General features: G+C 47.7%; 1 protein-coding gene across 2 annotated transcripts in view; it reads right to left on the reverse strand.

Annotated features, from left to right (window-relative positions):
• Nucleotides 1-27,959, reverse strand: part of LOC127036682 (zinc finger protein 436-like) — a 155,280-nt gene that overhangs the window by 97,805 nt on the left and 29,516 nt on the right. Inside the window, exon 4 of one of the 2 annotated variants that reach the window (XR_007770205.1) lies at nucleotides 26,039-27,816. Coding sequence is in view for 1 of the 2 variants with exons in the window: in XM_050927793.1 (XP_050783750.1) it covers nucleotides 26,360-27,816 (1,457 nt within the window). In the remaining variant the exon portion in view is untranslated. Of the gene's footprint in view, nucleotides 1-22,134; nucleotides 27,817-27,959 lie in introns of those variants that run through there. The other variant, XM_050927793.1, reaches the window with a different exon arrangement.

Here is a 27,959-nt window from a genome sequence, read left to right on the forward strand (position 1 = left end):
CTCCCTACCTCTCCATCACAGGAGCCCCGAGAACCCCTACCCTACCCCCAAAGCCAGAGGATCCCCATCCAGACGGAGCCTGAGCCCTCCTCCCACAACCTGCTCAGAGGAGCCCCAGCCTGGCCAGAGCCCCAGCAGCTGCATCTCCCCTCTGCAGATCCCAAGTCACCTGCAAAACTTCAAAAGCTCGTCCCTACTTCTCTCTTCTGGAAGAAGAACCTGAGCTCTTGCTATGGCCCATGCAGGTTCCAGGGAGATTACTAACATACACAGGAAGCTGAAAAGCACATACTGTCTCCTCAGCCACCCCCACAACCTGCATGTGGCATAATAAAAAGCAAAAATTTCCCCTGCCAAACCTACAACTGGGATCCCGCAGCAGTGGCTGCGCTAGGGGAGGCACAGTGACGCGGCCAGCGTTGTAAAACAGGTTTATTAGTGGTCTGGAATCCAGCCTGGGAAAGTTCTGTGTTAGCACAGGAAGCAGGAAGATTCAGTAATGTCCATCTTGAGGACACCCCGAACTCAGAGCCTGGGCTTTCCTCTCAAGTCCCAAAACCAGCAGACTCCTTGCTTCCAACAGCCCAACTCAGCCAGGCCTTTTGCCCCTGTTCTGTCCTTTGTTCTGTTTCCCTGGCAACCTGGTCACCTGGCCTCCACCTCGTTCTTTGTTCTCCAACTCGTCCCAGCCAGCTGGCCTCTTGCAGCAGGTGTGCCCTGGCCATCAGTTGCTAGGAGACAGAATTTGTGGCCATTGTCTGGGCCCAGGCAGCGAGACAGCAGCCACACCTGCCCCTTACGGGTCTCTGCCAAGATTAAACACTCTTGTCTCACCACCGAGATCAGTGGTCCCAAAACACTTCAGGGTCATGTCTCCCCTTACCCCTGTTCATGACCCCTTGAGTCATGGCTGGGAGTGGGGCCGCAGCTACGGGGGAAGGGACCCAGATGGGGTAAAGGGGCTGAGGCAGGGGCCAGAGCTGGGCGGGGGGCGAGACCAGGAGCGGATCCCCCAGAATGGGGCTGGCAGTGGAGCCCCAGGACTGGTACCGGCAGCCAGGGCCAGCAGCTGGGGCTGGGGCCAAGAGCAGAGCTGGGTGACTCCCCCTCCCCACCTCTCATGGGGGCTGGCCCTGGCCCACTTGTATCCCATCAATGTTACTCCATTCCCCCTGGCAGGGTGCACCCCACATTTTGGACCTAGATAATCGTGTGACAAATAGGGGACACTGAGGCATACACAATAACAAAACGTTCAGAAAATTCCCACTTCGTCACAGAAGTGTCAGTGGGGTCTGAGCTGGGCAGCAGCACAGAGAAAGTGGGGAGGTTTCCCTTTGGAAAAATTAAACTGCAAAACATCCCCCTGTGATCCCGCAAAAGCCTCTCATTTACCCCTTAACCCCCTCCCCAAGAAAATATCAACCCCTGCCCTGGCCCACAGAGACCCCCTCACTCCAATGCAGATCTTTAACTTTTCTTACTTACCCGTGGCCTTCCACAAACATTGTTCCCATTAAAATCATCAAAGGCTTGATAAAGAAAACTAACCCCAGGCCCAAAAGCCAGGTCTTGATCAAGCTAATAATTACATCAAGGCCTTAGGCCTCAATCATACTAACATATAGCAAAGTAAAAAAAGTTGATTTTCCACTAACCCTCCTGAGGCTCACTCTCTGATTTTACTATACACTACTATTATATTACCAAAATGCTGCTATATCACTAAAATGCTGCTAAATAAGTATATGCTGCTATATGGGGTCATACTGACCTAAAAGTCCCTGAAATAACCCATCCATCACTGCCAAAAGACTAACAGCTGTCAGGTCATTATAGTTTATCAAGTAGCTCATGCAAGCATAAAAGATAACTCCTAATAACTTGGCCAAAAGAACAAACATGTATTTTTGGACCCAAGTTCCTCAAAATTTGCTTGAAAAAACAGCTGCTCAAACCGCAAGAGAAGGATAACCGGGGTGCCAAGATCTTGGCAATAGATGGAGCTTCCTAAAGGGAAGTACAAAGGAACAGCTAGGCCATTTTTAGCTCTTTTTGCAATAATTGTTTTGAGAACATGTCATGTATCACCCAAATAAGGTAATGACAGATGTACAAGCTCATGTGATAATTTGCGGTTTTAGGCTTTATAAACACAGGTATCTCTGCTGTAAGGTAGAGCGACTTCCCCTTGTTAGGGGACTTTGTCGTCTCTCCCTGCATATATGCTTGTATTCTCTAATTAATCAATAAAGGAGCCTCAGGCTGTCTGATCAACTCAACTCATTGGTGGTCATTTCCACGACAATTTGGTGCATTGGCTGGGAACCCACAAGAGGGCTTCTCCTGAAATGGAGGACCGCAGGCAGTCTCCTTCCAACCCCAGGGCCCAACTAAGGTAAGAGACCTTTTGAAATCTCTAGTGGGGTTGGCAGAGGACTGGTCTGTAGGCTCCGGTTTGGGGTAAGTCACAAGCTGGGTTCGAACTCTTAGCCATCAGACAGCCCTGACGCCCTCCTCTAGGGTTTTTTGGTGATGTGAGTTTTTGTGATGTAAAGCCTTACTAAAGGCTCCCGAGGTGTTAAAAGTACTGCCGGCAGCCCCGGACCGCGCTTTTTCGGTCCGGAGAGTCCTGGTTTGCTCCTGGGCTGGTGTGCCCAGGGAGTGATCAGGGATTCCCCTTCTTACTAGGTCTGGTGGGGACTCGAGTTTTGCAGTGTCTCGCTATAAAGTGCCTGTGTTTGTGTGCGGGCCAAGCGGCCAGAGTGAATGCAGCTGTGGGAAGACGCCCCGAGCCTCCTGCGAAGCGAAAGCTCGTGACCGGGAGTGACTCGAACGCAAGCCCCACAGCTGAGCTTTGTGTGCGAGGAGATTATAAAGCTTCCTAGCTGGCAGGCCTTGGTAAGTGGCTAACCTGCTGGGTGCTTGTGTGTTTCCCCGTCCTTCTTCCCTTCCCTTCCGTCACCTATGACCCTGTGACCGCTCCTCGAGCACTGTCCTTTCAGGACCGCAGGGTCCCTTTTCTGCCCACTGGAGCCATAAGCTCCCTTCCCTTCTCGGAGAGGAGGGAAGCCCCCAGGAAAACCGTACCGCTGGGTCCGTAGCTTCAGAAGCGTCGTTGGCTTAAAGCTGATGCTCTGGGCTGACGGCAGGCGTGCGGGGACCGCGGGTTTTCCGGGAGGAAGCCCGTCCCATCCTTCACCTCCTTCCTTGTAGGTACCTGCTGTTTGGCGGGTCAGCGAAAGCCTACTCCCATTCCTCCTGCCGAGGGCAGGTAAAGAGACCACTGGTGTTAGAACCATGGTAATCCTGTTTAGTGTTCCCTTAAATGAGTGACTGGAGTAAAAGAGGGCTGAAGTGAAAATGGGGTCTAGTCAATCTAAAGGGATTCCAATCCCGCCAAAAGGCACTCCTGCTGCTTATATGTATGTGCACCGTGGCCCGTCGACATGTAAATACTTGCAAAAATGGAATTGGTATACTAGAGATGATCCAAAACTGCAATTCCCTGTAGAAGGCAGTTTTGACCTTGATAGGATTGTGCACCTCAGGGGTGCCCTTGTTGCTAACTCTGTGGGACAGGGACAGTTCGATGCTTATTTTGAGTGGCACGATGAAATGGGTAAAAGACGTCAGGAATCTCAAGTTAGGGGGTTGAAAGACACCCAAGAGAAACTAAAAACCCAACTTAAAGAGGCACAGGAAAAATTAAATAGTGCTCAAAATTTGCCAAGTCCTCCTTCTTCAGGTATAGTTCCTCTTTGCCCGTCCCAAACACGCCCACAACCGACTGCCCCGAAAAGAATCTATCCTTCACCCCCCCTCTGATGAGCTAATTGATCTGTTTTTAGACTACAGACCGTGGCCCAATAATCCTGTACCCGCCCCTAATAATCCTCCCGCATATAGTCCGGGTGACCGGGCAGGGGGTGGGGCCGGATCTGGGGACAGAAGTGAGACGGAGGATAACCGAGGTGACCATCCGGACACCTCTTCCTCTCCCTCGGGTTCTGGTAGGCAAACGCCTCCCAAGACCCCTTCAAGTGGGTCTACGCCCCGGTCTGATATGTCTGACGACTTAAGAGAAGCTCTAGCCGTAGTAATAGTGGGAGAAAAATATATAGACGATTGGCAACAGGCATCATGTAGAGAAAATATAGACTGGGAATGCAGAGAAATTAATTGGGAAAAAATATCTCCAAATTCGCCGCTACGACGGCTGTCAGGTACTATAGCCGAAATGAAAGAACTTATAACATCACCAAAATATGACTCCTTTCTAAATCTTCGCCGCTCTCCGGTCTCCGATGACCCTGATGCAGTGGCTTTTCATACCCGCCGTAGAGAGTTTCTGCGTAAGGCTGAGAAAATCCCCAACCCGCCTAAAACCGTTACCAATTTTCCCCTCCGACAGTTGCCCTCGGGCACGGGAGGGGTAATGACAGTGCATGCCCCTTGGTCACCAGGTGACCTTTACAACCTTATCGAGAAGTTTCCAAAAATTAGGGAAGATCCCGTTAAGTTTCAAGAGCAATTGAGCATAATAGCCAAGTGCTATAACCCCTCACATGCTGATATGCACCAGCTGTTATCAGCTATAGTGCCCAAAGAGACCCTTACCCGCCTATATGCCAGGGCAGACTGGCCAGCTGATGTTGGCCGAATGTCAGAAGCTGACTATTTCCAAAGAAGAACCAACCTAATTAATGAGATTCTTAATGTATGTCCAAGAAAAACGGACTGGGCAAAAATAAATGCCTGTAAACAAAGTAAGGGAGAAAATCCAGCTGATTATATGGAACGTATAAAGCAAGTGTTTGAAAGGCATTCGGGGATTAATGATGCAGAACAAACAGCCACACAAGCTGTAGTGGCGGCCTTTGTGCAAGGACTCTTGCCAAAGGTAGGAGAACAGTTAAAGGTTAATTTAGTGGATTGGGAAGGCAAGAATCTGGAAGAAATTCTGGCAGCAGCACAGCATTTTCATCGGCAGTTAGAAAAGAAAAAAGATAAAACAGAATCTAAATTAATGGCTTTGCAGATCCAAAGTATGCAAAATCCCGCTGGAAAAGGGCCCAGACGTAGACCAAAACAGGCTGTAACTAAAAATCAACCCTTTGCTGAAAGCAACCCTCTTACTAATCTTGGTTCTACAGCCTGCTTTTCATGTGGGCAAGAAGGACATTGGAGAGCCAATTGTCCCCAATTGGGAAAAAACCAGTGTAGATATTGCAAAAAGGAGGGACACCTTATTAGAGACTGTCCCACGCGACCTCTTCCTGCCCCGCCAGCCCCAACTCTTAACTATTAGGAAAGCCAGGAGACTAATAACATCGTCGTTGCCCCCCTTGTTCATGTGGACCAAACTGGTCCAACTGTTTCTTGTCTAATAAATGGTGTCCCTACCCCTTGCTTGGTTGATACAGGAGCTTCTAGGTCCACCTTAAGAGCACAAGATTTCTCTACTGTACCTCTCTCTGCTGAGGTCGTAACTGCTGTGGGGGTGGGAAATACCCCTATTCCCCATCCTGTGTCATCTCCCTTATCTATATCTATCGGTCCCCTTTCTGCTGATCATGCTTTCCTCCTCAGTCTGTGCTCCCCTGTAAACCTTTTAGGAAAAGATCTGTTGTGCAAACTTCATTGCACTATCTTTTGCTCTCCAGATGGAGTCTTTTTAGAGGTCCCTGACCCGGCTCATAATGAGGTTTTAGGTCTACTCCAAATTGATCCAGTCCCAGATCGGGAACCCGACCCCAGTCCTTCCTTGTTGCAACAGGAACTACTGGCAAGGGTACCCCCTTCACTGTGGGCTGAGCATGCCAACCAAGTAGGACGCATTTGTTCTGCTCAACCTGTCAAAATTCGTCTCAATCCAAGCAAACCTCTTCCTAGAGTCCGGCAATATCCCCTCTCTCAGCAAGCTGAGGAGGGAATTCGTCCGGTTCTTTCTGCTCTGCTTAAACAGGGAGTCATAGTTCCGACAGTGAGTGAATGTAATACTCCCATTCTCCCTGTCCGAACACCCGGGAAAAACACCTGGCGATTTGTACAGGATTTACGTGCTATTAATGCTGCTGTCCTCCCAACTTTTCCGGTGGTTCCAAATCCTGCTACTATTCTCTCTTGTATACCTCCCACTGCTCAGTACTTTTCGGTGATAGATTTGTGCTCTGCTTTCTTTTCTATTCCTATTCATGTGGATAGCCAGTTTCTTTTTGCGTTTACTTATCAGGGAGCTCAGTATACTTGGACCAGACTACCCCAAGGTTATACTGAGTCCCCTACTATCTTCTCTCAAATCTTAAAGAAAGATCTGGATGATATCTCTTTTCCGAATGGGTCTGTCCTAGTTCAGTATGTAGATGATTTGTTGCTTGCTTCTGACTCTTTGGAAGCTTCAAAAGCGGATACATTGGTTTTGTTGCAAGCCTTAGCTCAAAGGGGTCATAAGGCTTCAAAGGAAAAATTACAACTCTGTCTCCCTGTAGTGCATTATCTGGGCCATGATATTTCTGCAGGAAAACGCGCTTTGTCTTCTTCATGGGTGCAGGCAATTCAAAAGATCCCCAGGCCAGTTACAAAAAAGCAGCTTAGGGGATTCTTGGGAATGGCAGGCTACTGCAGACAATGGATTCTGGGTTATGCGTCTCTTGTACGGCCCTTACAAGATTTAACTCTTAATAAGATTTCTGACCCTATTCCCTGGCCCACAGAAGCAGAGGAAGCGTTCCAACAAATCAAAATTGCTTTAACCAAAGCCCCTGCTCTCGGTTTACCTGATTATAAGAAACCATTTACTCTTTTCTGTCATGAAAGAGAAGGCTCAGCCCAGGGTGTTCTCACTCAGACTCACGGAGAAAAACACAGACCCATAGCTTACTTTAGTTCTTCACTAGACCCGGTAGCAGCTGGCTTACCCCCCTGCCTTCGGTCTGTTGCAGCAGCTGCAATATTAGTTGAAGCCTCCGCCTCCCTAGTTCTTGACAGTCCGTTAACTGTTGCAGTTCCTCATGCTGTCACTGCTCTCTTAACTAAAAGCAAAACACAGCATCTTTCAAATTCCAGACTCACCAAGTATGAAATGCTTCTTTTAAATGCTGCAAATGTTACTTTGGCTAGGTGCCCGGTACTAAATCCTGCTTCTCTTCTCCCCACGGCAACCGATGGGGAACCCCATGATTGCTTATCTGTAACTGCTGAATTATCTGCTCCCAGACCTGATCTGCAGGATACTCCCCTGCAAAACCCAGAACTGATTTATTATGTGGATGGCTCCTGTTTAAGAAATGCGGAAGGACAACTGGTAGCAGGCTATGCTGTATGCAATCAACAAAGTGTTATAGAAGCATTCTCCCTCCCTTCAGTAAAATCAGCTCAAGTTGCTGAACTGTTTGCCCTTACTCGAGCCTGTTGCTTGGCAACCGGAGTGTCTATTACTATTTACACTGATTCTAGGTACGCTTTCGGAGTAGTACATGATTATGGGCAACTGTGGAAATATAGGGGATTTCTTACTTCTACCGGAGCACTTATTAGCCACGGCCCATATGTTAATGCTCTTTTGTCTGCTTTACAGTTACCCTGTGCTATTGCTGTAGTTAAATGTGCAGCCCATAAAAAACCCCATGATGATGTTACTCGAGGAAATGCACTGGCGGACGCCTCCGCCAGGCAAGCGGCCCTTTCCGGGTCTCCGGCTCCTGCCGAAATATTTGCTCTTTACATGTCCCAGCCCGTCTCTTTAGTTGACTCTTTACAGGATCTAGCACTTACACAAGAGTCAGCATCAGAGGATGAAAAAAATTGCTGGAGACAATCCGGATGTTCCAAACATCCAGAAAATGCCTTGTGGTATGCCCCAGACGGCCGCCTGGTAGCACCCTTGGCTCTACTCCCACACCTTGCCCGGCTAGCACACGGGCTAGCCCATGTAGGCAAGGAGGGGATGATTGCATCTGTATATAAGTATTGGTATGCTCCAAAGTTTACAAGCATTGCCCAGCGATATTGCCAAACATGCCCTATCTGTATGGCATATAACAGTGGGCGACCGGTTCGAACCACCCAGGCAGCACACCCACCGCCCTGGGGACCGTTTGTAAACATCCAAATAGACTTCATAAGTATGCCTAAGTGTTGTTCATATGAATACGTGCTTGTGTGTGTGTGCATGTATTCTGGGTGGGTGGAAGCTTACCCATGTGCTAAGGCAGACTCAACCACTGTAGCAAAAAGGTTGCTCAAGGAATTTATTCCCCGCTTTGGTATCCCTGTCTCAATTAACAGTGACAGAGGAACCCATTTTACAGGTCAAATCACTCAACAAATCTGCAAGGCCCTCCATGTGGACCAACGTTTACACTGTGCTCACCATCCTCAAAGCGCGGGAGCAGTGGAACGGAAAAAATGGGGATCTGAAAAACAAGTTAGCAAAACTGTGTGCGGAAACAGGCCTCAAGTGGCCAGATGCACTCCCTCTGGCATTAATGCAAATGAGAAACAATCCCATGCGTAAACATGGATTGTCTCCTCATGAGATTCTCATGGCAAGACCAATGAGGATGCCAGTATCCCCGCCTCTGCCCCCTAACTCCCAAAATTTGCACCTCTGTGATGAAAATGTACTAGAATATTGCAAAGCGCTAATGAGACATGTTAGATTTATTCATTCACAGGTCCAAAGTGCCCTACCAGATCCAGCTGAGACTGTATGCCATCCTTTGGAGCCTGGTGACTGGGTTTGCTGTAAGGTGTTCCAACGAAAGTCCGCCTTGGAGCCCAGGTGGAAGGGTCCGTTCCAGGTCTTACTAACTACCCATACTGCAGTAAAGTGCCAAGGACTCCCAAATTGGGTACACGCATCTCACTGCAAGAAGGTAACGCCTCCTTTGAATCCCCCCGGCGCCCCGCTTGTTCCACAGCCTCAGCCGGCAACGTCAGCAGGTAAACCTGAGCAAGAACCCAAGTATCGCCTTCGAAGTCGGCAGGTCGTATAAGGCATCATGACCGATCCACAAACCAAGATAAAACAGACTGCACAAGTGCGGAAATGGCTGTTGCCCTCTATCTGGTTTATCACCGTCCTGATGTTTTTTATGTTTCTCCTGAACATTTATGATTCCTACTTACTCTCAGTCGCTGCCCGAAAGACTACTTCACTGCGCCTTCTGTCAACAGTCAAGCCAAAGGTTAAAACAACCACTCCACACTACCCGATGTGTGGGATCGCAGCTAAGGGAAAAGAAAAAATCACTCCTCGTTCCGCTTTGTGTAACGAACAAAACCTTGCTGCCAAACCAAGGGGAAGAGTAAGAAGGTCTCAAGAAACCTCCACCGCTAAACCAAAGACTCTTACTATAGAGGACGTTAAAAATTGGCCATGGTATAAAAGACGATACGTGATGTGGTATCAGGGAGGCACTTGTGGCCGACAGGCATGGGAATGTGGGGTACACTGGTATTTGGGATTTCTCCCCGGTACAGCTGATTGCAACCCACCACAGGCCCCCTGGCCATGTTATGTCATTCCAGAATTACTAGACCACACTTCCACTGTTCCCCCCACGGTCCCTCCTCTGAGTAATCCTCCCATAGTAACCCCACCCATTAATATCTCGGACAGCCGCCCTGAACCCCAGATAGATCCATACTTACCCAAGACCTCAACCGTTAGGCAATGGCCTAGGCCCTCTTCCACTGGTGATTTGTTTTCCTACTGTCTAACCAAGTTAATTTTCTACTTGCAGGGTCAAGTATGCCAACGGTATGTCAAATGGAATGCGTTTGGCATGGTATATCTTAGTTACCGTAATATAACCTCATATGTGACATACACAGGAGAATCTGACCAAGCCGAAATTATTATAGATACGTGGGTCACTGACCATGATATAGACCTTGTGCTCGTCCCAGGTACATGCTGGCCCCTTACTGACAAGGGTCCCGAATGTTTTGTAACCACTCATGCCACCCGAACTAATGTTACTGTTAACAGAATATGTTTAGCCACTGTAGGATTCGTTTGTGTTCAGGACATTCCCATCACTGAAAATTTAACTTGCACATTACTTCAATACACCCCTTCACATTCAATTAACATCACACTGGCCAAAGAAGGCATTCAGGTGCAAAGCCAACAATTGTGGTATGAGCCCACTGAAAACCCCCATTTATCAGGGTTCAGATGGACAATTCTAAATGCCACCTTGGGAACTGTCCATTTCTCTATACCTCTCACTCACTTCCAGATTACTAGTACTTATTCTAATTGCTCTAAGGGTGCGGCTATACGATTACTAGAGCAACAAGCTAGACTTGCAGAACGTAGAAAAAAAAGGGATATTGTTGACACTCTGCTGCATGGTGCTAACACTGCAGCGTCAGCCTGGACTCTATATAAAACGCAGGAACATGAAAGTCATCTGGGACAATTAGACCAGGCTCAAGGGTTTATTTCCGGGGCTCAAATTACTGAGGAGAAGGCTGGTATAGGCGCACTCCACACTATTTCGACACTAAGCGTTGTTACCCAGAATCTACTTACACAAATGGTTCACCAGGTTGCTACATCAGGTAAGGCATTGCAGTGGGACCAAGCGTGTTCAGAAGTACAGGACTATCTCAATACTATCCTTCTCTCCTTACGCAAAGACCTTGAACAGCAGCGCTGGCCCACTGCCCTTACTAATACATCTGGTATCCCCCTCGATTTGTGGCCATGGAGGCTTACGTGGAAGTTCTCTAAATGGAGGTGTTGGCGCTCACAGTGTTCCTTCCGGGCTTATGGACCCGTGAAAGGATTTTGGGCCCCCACTTACCGTATCCTTCCAGGCCCTTGCGGCGGTTGTTTGTGGGACTGGGTAATTCATCGAGACGTTTGGGAAATTAAACCCCCTGGCGGTCCTAACCGCTTCTTAATTGGTGCCCCGGCTATAGCCTCTGACCTTTGGATAGGTCTAGGTGATCTCTGGACCTATTGGCCTTTACAGCCCCCACAACTGCAATGCTTTAAAAAACTACACCCAGGAGAGGTAGTAACTGTTCACCACCGAGTATGTTGGGAAGGCCCTGGTACTTTACAAGACCTAGCCTCCCATGACCTACTATCTGCTGACAGCAGTTGCGTTCATGTTAATTCCTCAATCATACACGATGTGGCTTTTAATCTCCACACCAGCTCAGGCACTCACAATATTTACTGGCCCGCAGAAAAAGACTATCAGGTTTATTTAGAATTTCAGGTTCCCTTCGACTGGACTTCTGTCGTCCCTGACCGATTTCACTCATTGTTATCCCTCCTACCAGACATTCGATCCATTTCACATTTACAAACCCAAATTCACTATTTAGAAACTGTTTACCAGGAAGCTTTGAACGCTCTTCAAACGATTCATTTAGTCTCTACCCTCTGTGTTAAAGGTAATGTTCTGTGTCAGTTCACAAAAAGTTTTCAGTCACCCCAAAAACACCCTTGGTATGTATGGCTTCTTTTCAACATTGGTACAGTTGCTTTTGTATGTATTTGCTGTTGGTGTTGCTGTAATTGCTGGTCGCATTGTACTTGCCCTAGTACTCCTTCCCGTTCCTATCCCCCTCCACAATTGGTTTCTCTTCACCCTGTCAGACCCGAACCGTATTACACACCCACCAATGTCAATAACGATATTTGTGTTACTTTCAGAACTAGCCTCCCTGATAACGTTCAGACCCCTTCCAACACTCCCCAGGAAGGTAACCCTGGCCAAGGAACGGTGGATCAGGAAACAATCGAACAGATTGCCCAGGAGCTTATGAATATCCCCTTATCAGATATTGATGAAGTGTTTGCTGCCGGGGGGGACCCATTAGCAGCAAACAAAGGAGGGAATTGATAAAGAAAACTAACCCCAGGCCCAAAAGCCGGGTCTTGATCAAGCTAATAATTACATCAAGGCCTTAGGCCTCAATCATACTAACATATAGCAAAGTAAAAAAAGTTGATTTTCCACTAACCCTCCTGAGGCTCACTCTCTGATTTTACTATACACTACTATTATATTACCAAAATGCTGCTATATCACTAAAATGCTGCTAAATAAGTATATGCTGCTATATGGGGTCATACTGACCTAAAAGTCCCTGAAATAACCCATCCATCACTGCCAAAAGACTAACAGCTGTCAGGTCATTATAGTTTATCAAGTAGCTCATGCAGGCATAAAAGATAACTCCTAATAACTTGGCCAAAAGAACAAACATGTATTTTTGGACCCAAGTTCCTCAAAATTTGCTTGAAAAAACAGCTGCTCAAACCGCAAGAGAAGGATAACCGGGGTGCCAAGGTCTTGGCAATAGATGGAGCTTCCTAAAGGGAAGTACAAAGGAACAGCTAGGCCATTTTTAGCTCTTTTTGCAATAATTGTTTTGAGAACATGTCATGTATCACCCAAATAAGGTAATGACAGATGTACAAGCTCATGTGATAATTTGCGGTTTTAGGCTTTATAAACACAGGTATCTCTGCTGTAAGGTAGAGCGACTTCCCCTTGCTAGGGGACTTTGTCGTCTCTCCCTGCATATATGCTTGTATTCTCTAATTAATCAATAAAGGAGCCTCAGGCTGTCTGATCAACTCAACTCGTTGGTGGTCATTTCCACGACAGGCTTTTACAATGAGAATGAGAAAACAAACTAAATCAAACCCAAAGACACCACTATCGACCTCCCCACCACCTACAGTTTGGGTCTGAATTTTTCTATTGAAATATTGAGGCAATAAAACTCTCACTGCTATTGTCCAGAAAAGAAACCTTAACCTCCCATGCAGTACCTGGGACATCTATGTCTGACCCACCAAGGCCTCAGCTCCTTTGGTGAGATTTCCAGCTGCCCAATCCTGCTGCTGTTTCAGGGGAGCAATTCCTGACTCCTGTCAGCAGTTATCTCAGCCCCGTTTTGTGCATCATAGGTTTCCCTAGGAAAGGGCAGTGAATGGGTCTAGGATCCAGTGATCCTCATTCAAATTAAGCTAGAACCTGAGACTCCTTCCCCTTTCCCAGGCTGTGGGAGGGGAGGCATTTCAAAGAGCTCTCGGAGCTATAGCACGTGGCTAAGGAAAGAGAAAAAGCCTCATATCCCCCTCTGCTTTGGGTGCTGGGTTTCCTCCTGAAGCCTCTGCCCCCCACCTACTGCCCTATGGCTCATCCCTGACCCTTGCTGCTGCTCCTTGCTATAGACTGTGAAAGGAGTGGAGGCAGCGCAGGAGCCTTCTGGGACGCAGATCTGAGGCTTTGGGAGAGACACATTGTCTGAGACATAGACATCAGAGCACTGTAAACCATGCAGCCACCCCCTCAATCAGGGGCCTGTTCCAGCCCTGAGTCTGGGCTACCACGATCCCGCCCACAGAGCAGGGTGCCCACAGATTGCAGCCTGAAAATAGGCATGTGAAACTAACTCCTGCTTTCCCTGACAGGGTCTCCCCTAGACCAAGTGGCATCCCAGGCAAGAAGTGTTTTCGGTGCCCCGCCCCCCGCCCCCTGCTCCATATGTTAGACCATTGAATACCTGATTTTTTATTGCATTTCCAGCTAATTTCATGATTTTGATGCACAATTTGGATGCATGATTTTCTCTATCATATAAGACAATAACTTTTCATGCTAGGATGTGTAAATCTATTTATTCATGCCATATACAAGCAAATAAAAAAAATTCATTTCCTTTAAGAATATAGAAACTTTTAATTTTGACAGTAACTAAAATGTACTAACATCTAAAAATGGAACTGTCACCAGCACAGGGTGGGCCAGTATTAAATAGAGTTACAATAGGAGACAGCATTAGGATGTTAACCTCAGGTCTTTAGTTCAAAGGTTGCTTCTCTCGCCTTTCCCCCATGAACTGAAGTGCAGGATTCAAGAAATCCAAAGACTAGTTGATAACATTTCCAAGGGCTAAAATAGCATGCGATGTCCATCTTGCATTGGCCAGTGTTGACTGGAGAGCTGTTTTAGTGAGAATAAACTTCAGGGTGAGAAGCAGCAGCCTAAAAAGTTCCCTGCAAGTGCTGAAGTAGCTCAGACAGAAAAGTGTTTGGCTGAAGATCTAATGGTCCCTGGTTCAATTCCAGACTCCTTCATCTCTCTTTCTGCAGCAGTGGGCTGTTTCCTGGAAACACAGCAATGCCTTTACCCCATGCAAGTCCCTCATTTCAGGCTTTGCTGCAGGAAAAGGCAGCATTGGCTTCTGCAGCTAGTTGGCCCACCTGACCTTTCTTTTCTTGCTCTTTCTCAGCAATGGGAAAGAAAAGAAGCTCCCCTTCAAGCTGGAGTCACAAGGGTGATGTGAGGATGACTTCCTGAGCCCCGGCTCCAGTCCCCTGCTCTTCCAGCTGACCCATCGAAGAACTGCCACCATGTTCTCCAAGTTCGCCCATCGGTGTGTGCCAGTGTGAGCACCACCAAAGTGCATGGAATTTGAGAGCAGGGCAGGGAGCACATTGTGATGGAGTTTCTGTAGCATAGCAGATATCACGTTTGCCTGACATGCAAAAGGGTCTCAGCCCAAAACCGGGCAGAAACATGGCGGCTTCCTTTTCCCAGCTCCCCTTGCTGTCCAGCAAGGTGCTCCTCCTTCTGCCACTGGCCTGTCCCTGGAGTAACCCCAAACTCCACAAAATAGAGGGTGCTGACAGCAGTTGTTAAAATACTTTGGCATCAGTCTGGAGAACCTAGATGAATTAGGCCAGTCACCTTTTGAATGCTTGGACCCTTGGACGTTGGCCTATGGAGGCCGGCTCCTTTGCGTGACTTGCCAAAGGAGGTAGTGAGGCAGGAATGGGGCAAAAGAGGAAAGTCGAGCTGAGGAAGGCAGGGCAGAAGCTAAGAGCCTCAGTGCGGCTAAGTGGGGTTAGCAGTAGCCATCATTCATTCTGCATAGCCTGGGGAAGTACGATTGGCTGCTAGGAGGTAGAATCCTGTGCCTGCCTCTTGGCATCCCAGGGATGGCTATTTGTAGTTCAAGAGAAGAAGTGGGGTTCTGAGTGGAAGGAAAAGAAGCAATGGTGAGTCCTAGTGGGATGCTTTCTGGCAAGATGGTTTTCCATTTTAGGCTTGGAAGGAGCCTGTGAGCTGTGGGTGGAGTTGTTCCAGTGAGAACTGCTGCTCTTGTCTTGCAGACCTGAGGGCGCCAGTGACAGCTTGCAAGGGGGCAGGTGCTGGCTTGAGTGAATGGGGTATAGGAAAGCCCAGCTTGCCCCTCCAAGGCCAAGTCCACTGCTTGTCTCTTGCGTTGTGACATCCAGATTTAAATCTTCCCAGCATGTGCTGTGGCTCGTGCATTAAGCCTTCCTGGTTGTTGCCAAAATAGCTCAGTTGGGAGTGCATTAGATTGAAAATCTGAAAGTTTCTGGTTTGATGCCAGGCTTTAGCACCCCCTGGGCGTGTCGTGCTGGGCTTTCTTCTGGGTGTACAACTGTGCCCTGAACTCACAAATTTTCCTTAATTTCAGAGGCAACACTTGCAGAGGGCGTGTGTGGGGTCATGTGCCCCACCTGGGTTAGCTATGGCCTGCTACATCATGTGGTGCTGCCAGGCTCCCTCCCTGCACAGCAGCTGCTGGAGGGGTGAGTGGAGAGGGGCTGCCTTTGCTGCTTCCTCTCCCTGCACTGTTCACAGCTGGGAAGGGCTGTTGACCGTAAGGGGGTGGGGCTGAACCGTGACATTGTGCCCCCTCCCTTTAGGAGACACCAGTCGTCTGTGCCTGGTTTCCAGTTCCTCAGCCACAGGACAAAGTGGTTTTCTGCACCACAGTTGCCAGCTCTTATGTTCTTTCTCATGAAGGGGAGGAAAAAAGAATCTGTTTTTCAAAGCCTGTCCTACCATTGACCGAGGTCTGACTTTCTAAGTTCCTGCTACAGTGGGTGATTTAGAGTTAGTGGGGCCCGGTGCACAAAAATCTCCTTTCATCCCAGCCCTGGTATGTCTCCAGTAGCTGCTGTCCCCTGGTAGCAACAAGGCAACTTTCCATCCATCCAGGAGACCCCAGACTTGGACCAAATGTGTCAGGGTTCTGCTCTCTCCCTTCTTGGAATCAAGTTCATGTTTTTACTGAGAGTTAAAGCAGCCTGTACCCCCAGAGTCTGGCTCAATGTCACAAGTTCCCAGTGTCTCCATGGAAGACAATTTGTTAAATCCTAGATGAATGGAGTTAAATTGGTTGCTCTTAATCCTGAGGATATTGTCCCACCAAGGGGCTATTTCTCACCTCTCTTTCACACTGCAGCACAATCTTATTTGCACCGACACAGGAACAACAAGATCTTTCTCTGTCATTTGTGCAAAGCAGGGGGCCAAATTCCATGGAAACAATGGACAAGCAGGGGGCCTTGGGCACATCCAGCCCTGGCCATGAGATGTTCCCTCCCCTCTTTCTTTATGCTCCTGTTCTTATTTCATGGAATTTCTGGGATGGGGAAAAAGCTGGGTTCACTCCAGGTGGAGGGGAAAAGAACCCTGACAATCTCAGAGCCCAACCCCTGCTACCAGGGTCACTGAGGTGCTGGGAATCTGCATGGGAAAGGGACTGTGTGAATTGTCAAGGTTGGGAATGAATAACAATCTGCAACAAGATCCACCTCATTAACCACGGACACAGGCTAATCCTGCTGCTGATAGAAGGGAAATTAGGAGCGATTCTTTGCTGTGCAGCCATGGAAACGGTGACCCAATTGCACCGCAGTGAATGTGCTGGGGAAAGCTGGACTTTACAGGCAGGTGGAAATAGCAGATCCTAGAAACACTTAGCTCTCTCCACAGCACTTCTGCCACTAGGGTGAGGTGTTGAGCAACTAACAGCATCCCCCACCACCATGACCTTCCAGCAGGGGATTGCAGCAGCACCTCCACCCCATGCAGGGGAGAGGGCTGAGTGTATCTCTGCACCCTGAGTCCAGGGCATGCACTCTCTCTACCCCACACATAGAATCTGGCCCTGCTGCAAAGTGACCCCTAAGAACCAGCGACCTCCAGGACAGCAGGTTTGGCCCTCAGAGCAGGGAATGTGTTGCCCTTGCTGCTTTTAGGCCACTGGACTTTCTGGAAACAGGAGGGCTCTGAGTGTAATCCATAGTCCACCCAGCCCATCTGGGGATGTAGCTCAGTGGTAGAGTGCATGCTTTGCGTGTATGAGACCCTGGGTTCAATCCCCAGATTCTTTTCTCACCCTGCTGCTTTGCTCATGCCCAGAGGGGATGTGGCCCAGCAGTCTCCCTGCACAAGTTTTAATCCTGCTGAGCGAGGGACAAGTGCCAATTGCATGGAAGGTCTAGGGGCGTTTCTGCTCCTAAGTCACCTTGGTACATTTAAGATTCCCACCCGCCGTGCTGCTTGGGACAATGGTAGATGGGAAGGGTGAATCCTCCAGCACTGGAGGGAAAGGTCCCATCTGCACAGACTGAGAGGCAAGGAAACAGAGGAGCAGTCAGTGCACAGAGAGGAGAGAGGTCAGTGATTTACACCCACCAGGGGACAATGTCTTTTTGAGTATCAAAGGGGCAGCTGTGTTAGTCTGGATCTGTAAAAAGCGACAGAGTCCTGTGGCACCTTATAGACTAACAGACGTATTGGTGCATAAGCTTTCATGGGTGAATGCTCACTTCGTCAGATGAATGGAGTGGGAATTCTGTGACTGGCTAGCCAACTACAAAAGCAGTTTCTCCTCCCTAGGTGTTCACACCTCAACTGCTAGAAGAGGGTCTCATCCTCCCTGATTGAACTAACGTTGTTATCGCTAGATTGATTTTCTTGCCTGCATATTTATACCTGCCCCAGCAAATTTCCATTACATTCATCTGACGACATGGGTATTCACCCACAAAAGCTTGTGCTTCTATACGCCTGTTAGTCTATAACGTGCCACAGGACTGATAACTGCCTGCTTCCGATCTTTCTGTAAAAGCACCTGCAGTGGTGCAACTGGTTGTTGTCAGAGGTGCTACCGGTGTGGTGCTCTACCCTTCTTCAATGTTGATATCACTCGGCCACGTGCATGTGTTCTCTCTGCGTGCTGCCCCAGCTCTGCGCAGATAGCTGACACAGCAGACCCAAAGAGAACCCCCAATGACCACAGAGTCTAGTAAGGTATGAAGGCACGTCAGCCAGGTTTATTGCCTTATGGGCACAATTGCAGTTCCCCGTAGATTACTTAGTCTACCGGGCATACGACGAGAAAGTGCCTCTTGGCAATGGACTCGGCTCAGTCAGTGGCGGGACCTTCCACTGCCCCCTAGGCCGGACCCAGACACCGCCCCAGGGATACATTCTTATACACAGGTACAAACAAGTTACACATCACTCCTGACGTATTGAGGTGCAACCCCTCTACGTAGTAAGGTACAGCCCCTCTATGTAGTAAGGTGTCGCCTCTCACCTTGTACACGTTGGTTTGCACAAAACAACTCTATCCATCATATTACCCTTTTGCCCTTGTCATTGGGATGGGTCGGCCTGTTCCTTGTTATCTGTGGAATGTTCCAGTACAGGGTGTTCTGGTACCTGTGTTTATACTTCAGTATGCTAGGTGAATATATGTTTATGCAACATCAGCCCTTTCCTTGCCAATTTCTGTGAGCAGGGCCAGCTTCCAGTTCACAGCTTGACTTTGCTTTTTAGCTAAGTCTTGACCATTACTTTAGTTCAGGCCTCAGGCCTCATAGTGGGCCTTTATTAGGGCCTGTACTTACTACGCTGGTTAGTGCAAAAGGGTCATATGAGTTCAAGCCTTGGTTTCTATTATCCATGTAGCTTTGCCCAACGCACACAGAAAGTAAGTTGTGAAAGTGGGTGTATAGCTTGGAAGCATCTACTCTGTGCTGCCATTAGCTCCAATATGTTATTCACTAGTAGAGAGAATTGATTTATTTGCTGCTGAGAAAGCTGCCAGGACAGGTCTGTGGGCACCAGATCTCCTGGCTCCTTCCCTGCCCCAGTCACTGCTGTAGGAGAGTCAGCAATGAGCTTAAAGCTTTGCTAAGCCTTCTTAGCACAGTTAGCCGCATGTTAGTCTCATAATCTGAATGTTTCTGAGTTCAAGCCTCAGAAAAGACAATGGTTTTCGCTCCCTGCTTCAGATTTTCTAAAGGAATTCAGAGAAAAGAAAAAGCAGCAAAGAGTCCTGTGGCACCTTATGGACTAACAGACGTTTTGGAGCATGAGCTTTCGTGGGTGAATACCCACTTCGTCAGATGCACATATTCACCCATGAAAGCTCATGCTCCAAAACGTCTGTTAGTCTATAAGGTGCCACAGGACTCTTTGCTGCTTTTACAGACCCAGACTAACACGGCTACCCCTCTGATACAGAGAAAAGAAAATATAACACATACACACACAGACTGTTCTAAGGCATTAACTTTTCCTTCTCTATGGTGTTTGTATCCTCCATAGAGCAAAATAAAACAAAAACATGCAAGTCTAAACCTAATACACTATGAAACTCAATACAGACAAAATCTCACCCTCAGAGACCATCCAATAAGCTTATTTTGCAGACCAGACTTATTTCTTGTCTGGGCCCAATCTTTTCATCTGGTATAGTCCTTGTTCCAGCTCAGGTGGTAGCTAGGGGATTTCTCATGACTGCAGCCACCTTTGTTCTGTTCCACCCCCTTATATAGTTTTGCTACAAGGCAGGAATCTTTTGTCTCTCTCCTGGGGAAAAGCTCCAGATTTATGATGGATTCCTGTACCAGGTGACATGGTCACATGTCCTGTGAGACTCCCGAAAGCCTTCATTCTTCCTGGCCTGACTCACAGATAGTGCAGGACAGAGCCATCTGCAGTCTATTGTCCTGGTTAATGGGAGCCTTCAAGATTCCAAACCACTATTAATGGCCCGCATTTTGCATCATTACAACAGGACCTCAGAGTTATATTTTACATTTCTAGTTTCAGCTCCAAGAATGATTGTACAAATACGATGAACACACACCGTAAATTATAAGCTTTGTAATGATACCTTACAAGAGACCTTTTTCATGAAGCATATTCCGGTTACATTATATTCACACTCATGAGCACATTTTCATAAAATCCTATGGAGTGCAACATCACAGCAGGGAAAGGGTTTTACTGCGGCACCTGGGAGCAGTCGAGTTCCATGTTCAGGCTGCGGTATGAGTTCCTCCAGGTTTCTCGTAAGCACGCAGGGCCCTAGCGGGTGCTCTCGGTACAGAAATGGCCCAGATACGATAAAGTGATGGGGATTGCATTTTTCTTTTTTATTTTTGTATTTCCAATGGCATTTCTGTTTGTGATTTAGTTTTTCTTTGTAGAACTGTGTTTTCTCCTGGATTTGATATTTAACTAAAAAAAGAATAAGCTCTCTGGGCGCCAGATGGAGGATCAGGCTGCGTTTAAGAGAGTGAGCGTAGCATGTTTTCTGTGTTGTTTCCTGCTCTCATTTTCTTGATTAGTTTCTCTTCTGCATGAAATTTGCCTCTTTTAAATGTGAACCTGGTTAGTTCAGTTGGTAGAGCATCAGACTTTTAATTTGAGGGTCCAGAGTTCAAGTTCCTAGTCAGGCAGAAAGCCAGTTCCCCCTGCAATATCCCCTAAGAACTTCAGAAGGACTCTCCTTGATTTCAGTTCCTCCTTTTCAGGACTTAGCCTTTCCTTGACTGAGGGTGCTACTTCCTAACAGTCGGGAGGAAGAAAGGCATCTGGGCCTGCAGCAAAGCATTGTGTGCTGACTTCTTAAGCAAATGCAGGGCTGGCCAGAGAGTCATGTTCCCACTGGCTCCTCCCCGCCAGGAAAAGTTCTCCCTGTTGGAAGTCAACAGAAATCAATGGGTCCCATGGTGTAAGGGCCAGCACTCAGGGCTTTGAATCCTGCAATTGAAATTCAAGTCTCAGTTGGACCTTGGGGTTCTTTCATTGCCAGCTCACCATCCTGGGATTTCCAAAACTTCATCTTGCTCTCTTCAGTGACATGGTAGCCTGTCTTTTGCCTGCTACCTGTTGTGACTCGAGCGCAAGAGGGGATGTTTGATACAGATACGAGGTCCCCCCACTTAAGCTCAGTCTGAACAGAGGTCAATGTACCACTGCATGAGACAGGACGATTTTATTTTGCTTTGCATAATCATGTTTTCTCCTGGATCTGATATTTAACTAAAAAAAAAGAAGAATTTCTCTGGGCGACAGATGGAGAAGCAAGATGGGCCTAGGGCTGCTAAGGGAGCAAGAGTAGGAAATTTTCTGGATTGTTTTCTGCCCTCTTTTTCTTGACTAGTTTCTCTTCTTCACCAAACTTGTCCTTCTTTATATGAGTCTGGCTAGCTCAGTTGGTAGAACATCAGACTTTTAATCTGAGGGTTCAAGTCCTTGCTCAGGTGAAGAGGGAACTTTTCCACATGTGGTGGTCTCCCAAAAACTAAAGGCAGCATCTCTTCATGGGTTATTTGACATCACTTTTTCCCTCAGGACTTTGCCTTTCCTAGGAAGGGCCATGCACTGCCTGGGACTGAAGGGGCAACTTCCTCAGATGCCCACTGGCCTCTCAGTCTGGATTAAGAAAGGCCTCTGGGAGCTGCAGCAAACTGCTGCATGACAACTGGCTAAGCAAATGCAGGGCTGCCCCCACAGGATTATCATCAGCAGAGGTCTGGGTGTTCCCTATTGGTCCCATGGTGTAAGGGCCAGCACTCCTAGTACCTTTCCCAGACTTGAAGAAGAGCTATGTAGCTTGAAAGCTTGTCTCTCTCACCAACAGAAGTTGGTCCCCACCTTGTCTCTCTAATAGGGTATGGCTACTCTTGCAGCTGAGGAGCACTTTTAAGTTAAATCAGCCATCAGAGAGCGCACTAGGGAAAGCATGCTAGTCTGCCCACCCTGAGAGCGGAAAGCACACTGGCGTGGCCACATCTGTAGCACTTTCAGCTGCATTGAGAGCGGTACGTTATGGGCCGCTATCCCAGCATTCATGAGGCTGCAATGTCCTTTTCAAAAGGGGTGGGGTGGGGTGTGACAGCGAGTGTGGGGGGAAAGAGTGGGTTTTTGGGGTGCTGAGAGTGTGTCAGCGTGCTGTCTTGTAAATTCAGACCCCCCCCTTCTTCCCCCACCTCTCTCTCACTACTCAAAGGCAAACACACCAGAGGGTCTCTTCCAATATAGTCCTTCCCTTTGGACTACATGGGGCTCCAGCTACCTTTCATCACCTCATGGACAAGTTATTACGCCCCCATACCACTTATGCTGCGGTCTACTTGGATGACATGGTGATTCATACCCCAGACTGGGAGACCCACTTGGAAAAAGTGGGGGGGGGGTCCTAGATACCTTCTGGCGAGCTGGCCTGATGGTGAACCCTGTTAAGTGCACAGTAGGGTTCACGGAGGCCAAATATCTTGGCTACATGGCAGGAAAATGTCTGGTAAAAACCCAACTGAATAAGTTACAGGCCATTCAAAATTGGCCTCGGCCGAGTCATAAGAAGCAGGTCTGAGCATTCGTAGGGGTGGTGGGGTATTACCAGTGTTTCATCCCCCATTTTGCTACAAGGGCAAGTCCCCTAACAGACTTAGTGAAGGCCCATGGTCCTGATCCAGTCAGATGGTCCACTGCAGCAAAGAGGGCATTCGCGGACCTACGGACTGCCCTCTGCACTAACTCCGTATTGATAGCCCCAGGTTTCACCAAGGACTTCATCCTACGGACACATGCATCCGAGATAGGATTAGGGGCCATCCTATCGCAGATGTTTGGGGAGGAGGAACACTCAGTTCTCTACCTCAGTAGGAAACTCTCTCTGAGGGAACAAAAATATGCAGTAGGAGAGAGAGAGAGAGTGACTAGCTGTAAAATGGACCATGGAAACGTTGCATTATTACCTGCTGGAGTGCAGATTTATCCTTGTGATTGACCATGCCCCTCTTCAATGGATGCAACAGAACAAGAAAAACAACACAAGGGTAACCACGTGGTTCTTATCCCTTCAACCTTTCCAGTTCCGCATAGAGCACAGAGCAGAGAGTCGCCATGGCAATGCTGATGGCTTATCATGCATACACTATCTAGCGTCCCAAGCTGTCCAATCTCTTGGTGTTCAGCAGGGGGGAGGGATATGTGATAGACCCAAGCCAGCTGGATACAGCAGAATAGAAGGTGGCAGATATACTGGCCACTTGATTAACAGTTTTCTGTTCCCTGACTGACAAGAGCAGGGGCTGCTCCAGGTTAATGAGAACATCTGACTAATTAATCTGCAAAGAGTCAAGTGAGGACATTAAGCTAATGTGACCACCTGATTCTAATTAAGGCCCCACTGATACTATAAAAAGGGCTCACTCCAGTCAGGCAGAAGAGAGACAGAGAGCCAGAGGAGAGGAAGTGGGGCTGAAGGGCTGGCTAATGAAGACACTCTCAAACCATCGGTAAGTGAGCCCTAAGGCAAGGGTGAAGAAGGGAGAAGCAGGAGAGCTGTGGGGAAGTGGCCCAGGGAAATGTAGCGACTCTGGCAGTGAAATGTTGGCTGCCAACAACTGCTACCATTAGGGTCCATGGGCCAGAACTTGGAGTAAAGGGCGGACCCGGGTTCCCCCCAAGCCACCACCAAAGGAACATCTCCTGGAAGGGGAAGTCAGGCCCCTGTCAGGACAGGTTAAACTGATCTGAAATAAGCTCCCAGGGACAACAGAGACTGTGGGAGTGCTCTCACCAACCTCCTTGCTGGCCTATGATGAAAAGGGCTCAGTAGACTGTAACCCTAGCCCTAAAGAAAGAAGGGCTATGTGGAAGGTCAGAGTGAGCCACTGAGGCTAGCATAAACCGCCTAGAAGTGCAGGACCCATGGGGGCAAGGTCAGAGCTCTGCCACAGTGGATAGAAAGCTGGCTAGATTATCAGGCTCAATGGCTCAATGATTAAATGGCTCAATGTCTAGTTGGCAGCCAGTATTAAGCGGCATGCCCCAGGGGTCAGTCCTGGGGCCAGTTTTCTTCAACATACTTATTAATAATCTGGATGATGGGATAGATTGCACCCTCAGCAAGTTCGCAGATGACACCAAGCTGGGGCAAGAGGCAGACAAGCTGGAGGCTAAGCATGGATTCAAAGTGACCTAAACAAATTAGTGGATTGGGCCAAAAGAAATCTGATGAGGTTAAACAAAGACAAGTGAAGAATCCCATACACTGCTACAGGATGGGGACTGACTGGCTAAGCAGTACTTCTTCAGAAAAGAACCTAGAACCTGGGGATTATGTTGGATGAGAAGCTGGATATGAGTCAGCAGTGTGCCCTTGTTGCCATGAACGCTAACTGCATATGGGGCTGCATTAATAGGAGCACTGCTAGCAGATCAAGAGAAGAGATTATTCCCCTCTATTTGGCACTGGTGAAGCCATATCTGGAGTACTGCATCCACTTTTGGGCCCCCCACTACAGAGATGTGGAGAAATTGGAGAGAGTCCAGCAGAAGGCAACAAAAATGACTGATGAGAGGCTGAAGAACTGGGCTTGTTTTGTCTGCAGAAGACAAGAGTGAGGGGGGAGTTGATAGCAGCCCTCAACTACCTGAAGGGGGGTTCCAGAGAGGATGGAGTTCAGCTGTTCTCAGTGGTGCCAGATGACAGAACAATGGGGAATGGTCTCAAGTTGTAGTGGGGGAGGAATAGATTAGATATTAGGAAACACTATTTCACTAGAAGGGTGGTAAAGTACTGGAATGGGTTCCCTAGGAAGGTGGTGGAATCTCGATCCTGAGAGGTTTTTAAGGCCCAGCATTACACAGCCCATGGCTGGGATGATTTAGTTGGTGTTGGTCCTGCTTTGAGCAGGGGACTGGACAAGATACCTCCTGAGGTCTCTTCCAGCCCTAATCTTCTATTATTCTCTCTGTACTTCATGAAACTTTGGATACAAATGGTAAAAGACAGTTGTGCCCCATTTAATAATGGCATCCTTCAGGAGTGTGACCAATGCCACTTAACTAGGGAGCATGGTTCTAAAGAGAGTTTACCTGGGCCACAGGTCACCATAGCTTCCATCTCTGGGGTGAAAATCAACCACCACTACCTGCAAATTTCTACCCGAGTTCTTGTTCAATCTTTCACCTTACTTGGAGTAATTTTACACTTCTCTGCGCAGAATTCTTCACCAAGCGTACAACATATCAGTAGCGATAGTGAGGTACAACTCCTCCAACTGTGCCCTTTTATTTCTTTAATCTAATGGCACAGATTTAAGTTAGGGACTAAATTCAGGTGCGGCTTAGAATCCCTGTAAGACACCAAACATCAGGTCTCTATTAAAAATAGGTATCTTTTTGCAGCTATATCACATTCAATATGGATTTCATTTTCTACACATTTGCATCATCTCCCAGGGATGAGCTGAACAGAAATGTCACTTCCATTTTTCCCCCATTGCTACCTAGAAAGGGATTGCATTTCCCACACAATAGGCAACATGCACCTGACTAGGAAGGAGATATCTTCAGGAGCGACCTCTTGCAGGGCCTGGGCCACAACTGCTGTGGGAGACCAATGCATGGGTATTTTGCTTAGTTACCAGTCATTTATCAGGGAATCCTCTTCCCAGAACTTTAGAAAAAATACTGACCTAACCAATTGAACAACTGGGGGGATTGGGATGGTGATGGGGAATAAGGGAATGCCTCTGATTTACCCTAAACACTTCTGCTGTTACTGCAGGTGCAATGACATTTTTCCCTAAACCTGCCCTGTTCCTGCTCTTTGTTATAGTTCAATATATTTTAAATGAGGAAAATGGTAGTAAAAATATCTGCTCTACAGCACAACTTGAAGCAACATATCAGAGCTACTGGGAATGAAACAATTTCTTCCCCAAGAAGGAACTTGATGACTAACAATTGCTTTGAAATGGGGAAAGAGTATAACCGTGATGCTCAGGGTTTGTTTAGGACTAGGAAAAGTGATGGAGTTTAGGTGAGGTCAAGGGGAAAGCTAATGACAACCACTGCACCTGGGCTGCATCTGCTCTATAACTATAATTGTCTTTTTACCCCAAAATCACTACCTTGAGCAGCCAATGCCATGTACAGTCCTAGTGGATGTAAGGCACAGGTAGTTTTTGCCTCAGTGTAGCTTGCTGGGATCAAACCTCTCTCCCACCTGGAGGTGAAGAACATTCCTGGCAGGAGGGACACACACTCCTATGACTCAAAAGGAAAGAAGTTGATAGAAAAGATCACAGGACTGACCCCAAAGAAGGGTGAACAGCAAAAGGCAAAAGCAGGCAACTGATCTGGTGGCGCTGAGGCATCACGGTGAAGATGATGCAAAAATCACTTTGTGCAATTATCAAATGTGATTAAAAACCAAAAATATTTGGCCAGCCCTAGTCAAGGGATTTATTACAATTCTCTCTGATGTGGATTTTCTGATGTCTATTAAAGCTTGAGCTATCACTGAAGCTTTTCCCACACTTGTAACATGTGTAGGGTTTCTCTCCTGTGTGGATTCTCTGATGTGTGATAAGGTGTGAGTGGTGATTGAAGTTTTTACCACACTTGGAGCATGTGTAGGGCTTCTCTCCTGTGTGGATTCTATGATGTGTGATAAGGTGTGAGCGCCGACTAAAGCTTTTCCCGCACGCAGAGCATGTGTGAGGCATCTCTCCTGTGTGGATTCTCTGATGTTTGATAAGGTGTGAGTGCCAACTGAAGTTTTTCCCACACTCAGAGCATGTGTAGCATGTCTCTCTTGTATGGATTCTCTCATGTCTGATAAGGTTTGAGCGCTGATTGAAGTTTTTACCACACTTGGCACATGTGTAGGGCTTCTCTCCTGTGTGGATTCTCTGATGTTTGATAAGCTTTGTGCGCCAATTAAACTTTTTCCCACACTCAGCGCATGTGTAGGGCATCTCTCCTGTGTGGATTCTCTGATGTGTGATAAGGCCTGAGCTCTCACTGAAGCTTTTCCCACACTCAGAGCATGTGTAGGGCTTTTCTCCTGTATGGATTCTCTGATGTATGATAAGCTTTGAGTGCCAATTGAAGTTTTTCCCACACTCAGAGCATGTGTAGGGTTTCTCTCCTGTGTGGATTGTCTGATGTGTGATAAGCTGTGAGTGCCGAGTAAAGCTTTTCCCGCACTCAGAGCATGTGTAGGGCGTCTCTCTTGTGTGGATTCTCCAATGTCTGACAAGGTTAGAGCTCTGATTAAAGCTTTTCCCACAAACAGAGCATGTGTAGGGCATCTCTCGAGTGTGGATTCTCCCATGTCTGATAAGGTTTGAGTGCTGATTGAAGCCTTTCCCACACACAGAGCATGTGTACAGTGTCTCATCTGTGTGGATTTTCTGATGTGTGATCAGGTCTGGTTGCCCACTGAAGCTGTTCCCGCACTCGGAGCATGTGTAGGGCTTCTCTCCTGTGCGGATTCTCCGATGTGTGATAAGGTTTGAGCTCTGATTGAAGCTTTTCCCACACTCAGAGCATGTGTAGGGCATTTTCCCTCTGTGGATTGTCTGATCTGTGATAAGGTCTGAGGTCTGACTGAAGCTGTTCCCACACTCGTGGCATCTGTAGCGTGTGTCTTCCAAGTTGATTCTCTCACTTGTGATAAGGTCTGAGAGGCTACTGAAGTTTTCCTCTAGCCACTCTTGAGTCTCATAGGCTTCTTTTTCTGGAAGCGCACAACTCCTGGAAACATTCCCTTTGGATCTTCCTGAAAATGTTCCATGTGGTTCTACTTGCTCCGCATCTTCCTGATGGGGTTTCTCCTCCTCATTCTCACTCACCATCCTATCATGTGATAGGAAACAGAGAGAATCCAGACATAGGTCACTGCCTGCACCGGAAAGAAAGGAAATCTCAGAGAGAGGAAAGGAAAAAGGGGTGAACAAACCAAAATGTGTGTGGGAGAGATCAAACCTATCAGGAGCTGATTTTCCCCAAACTCTTTCCCGGAGGACAAAGGAAGGGATCAGTTTT

Source organism: Gopherus flavomarginatus, chromosome 18 (genome assembly GCF_025201925.1).
Source record: "Gopherus flavomarginatus isolate rGopFla2 chromosome 18, rGopFla2.mat.asm, whole genome shotgun sequence".
NCBI classification, from domain to species: Eukaryota; Metazoa; Chordata; order Testudines; family Testudinidae; genus Gopherus; species Gopherus flavomarginatus.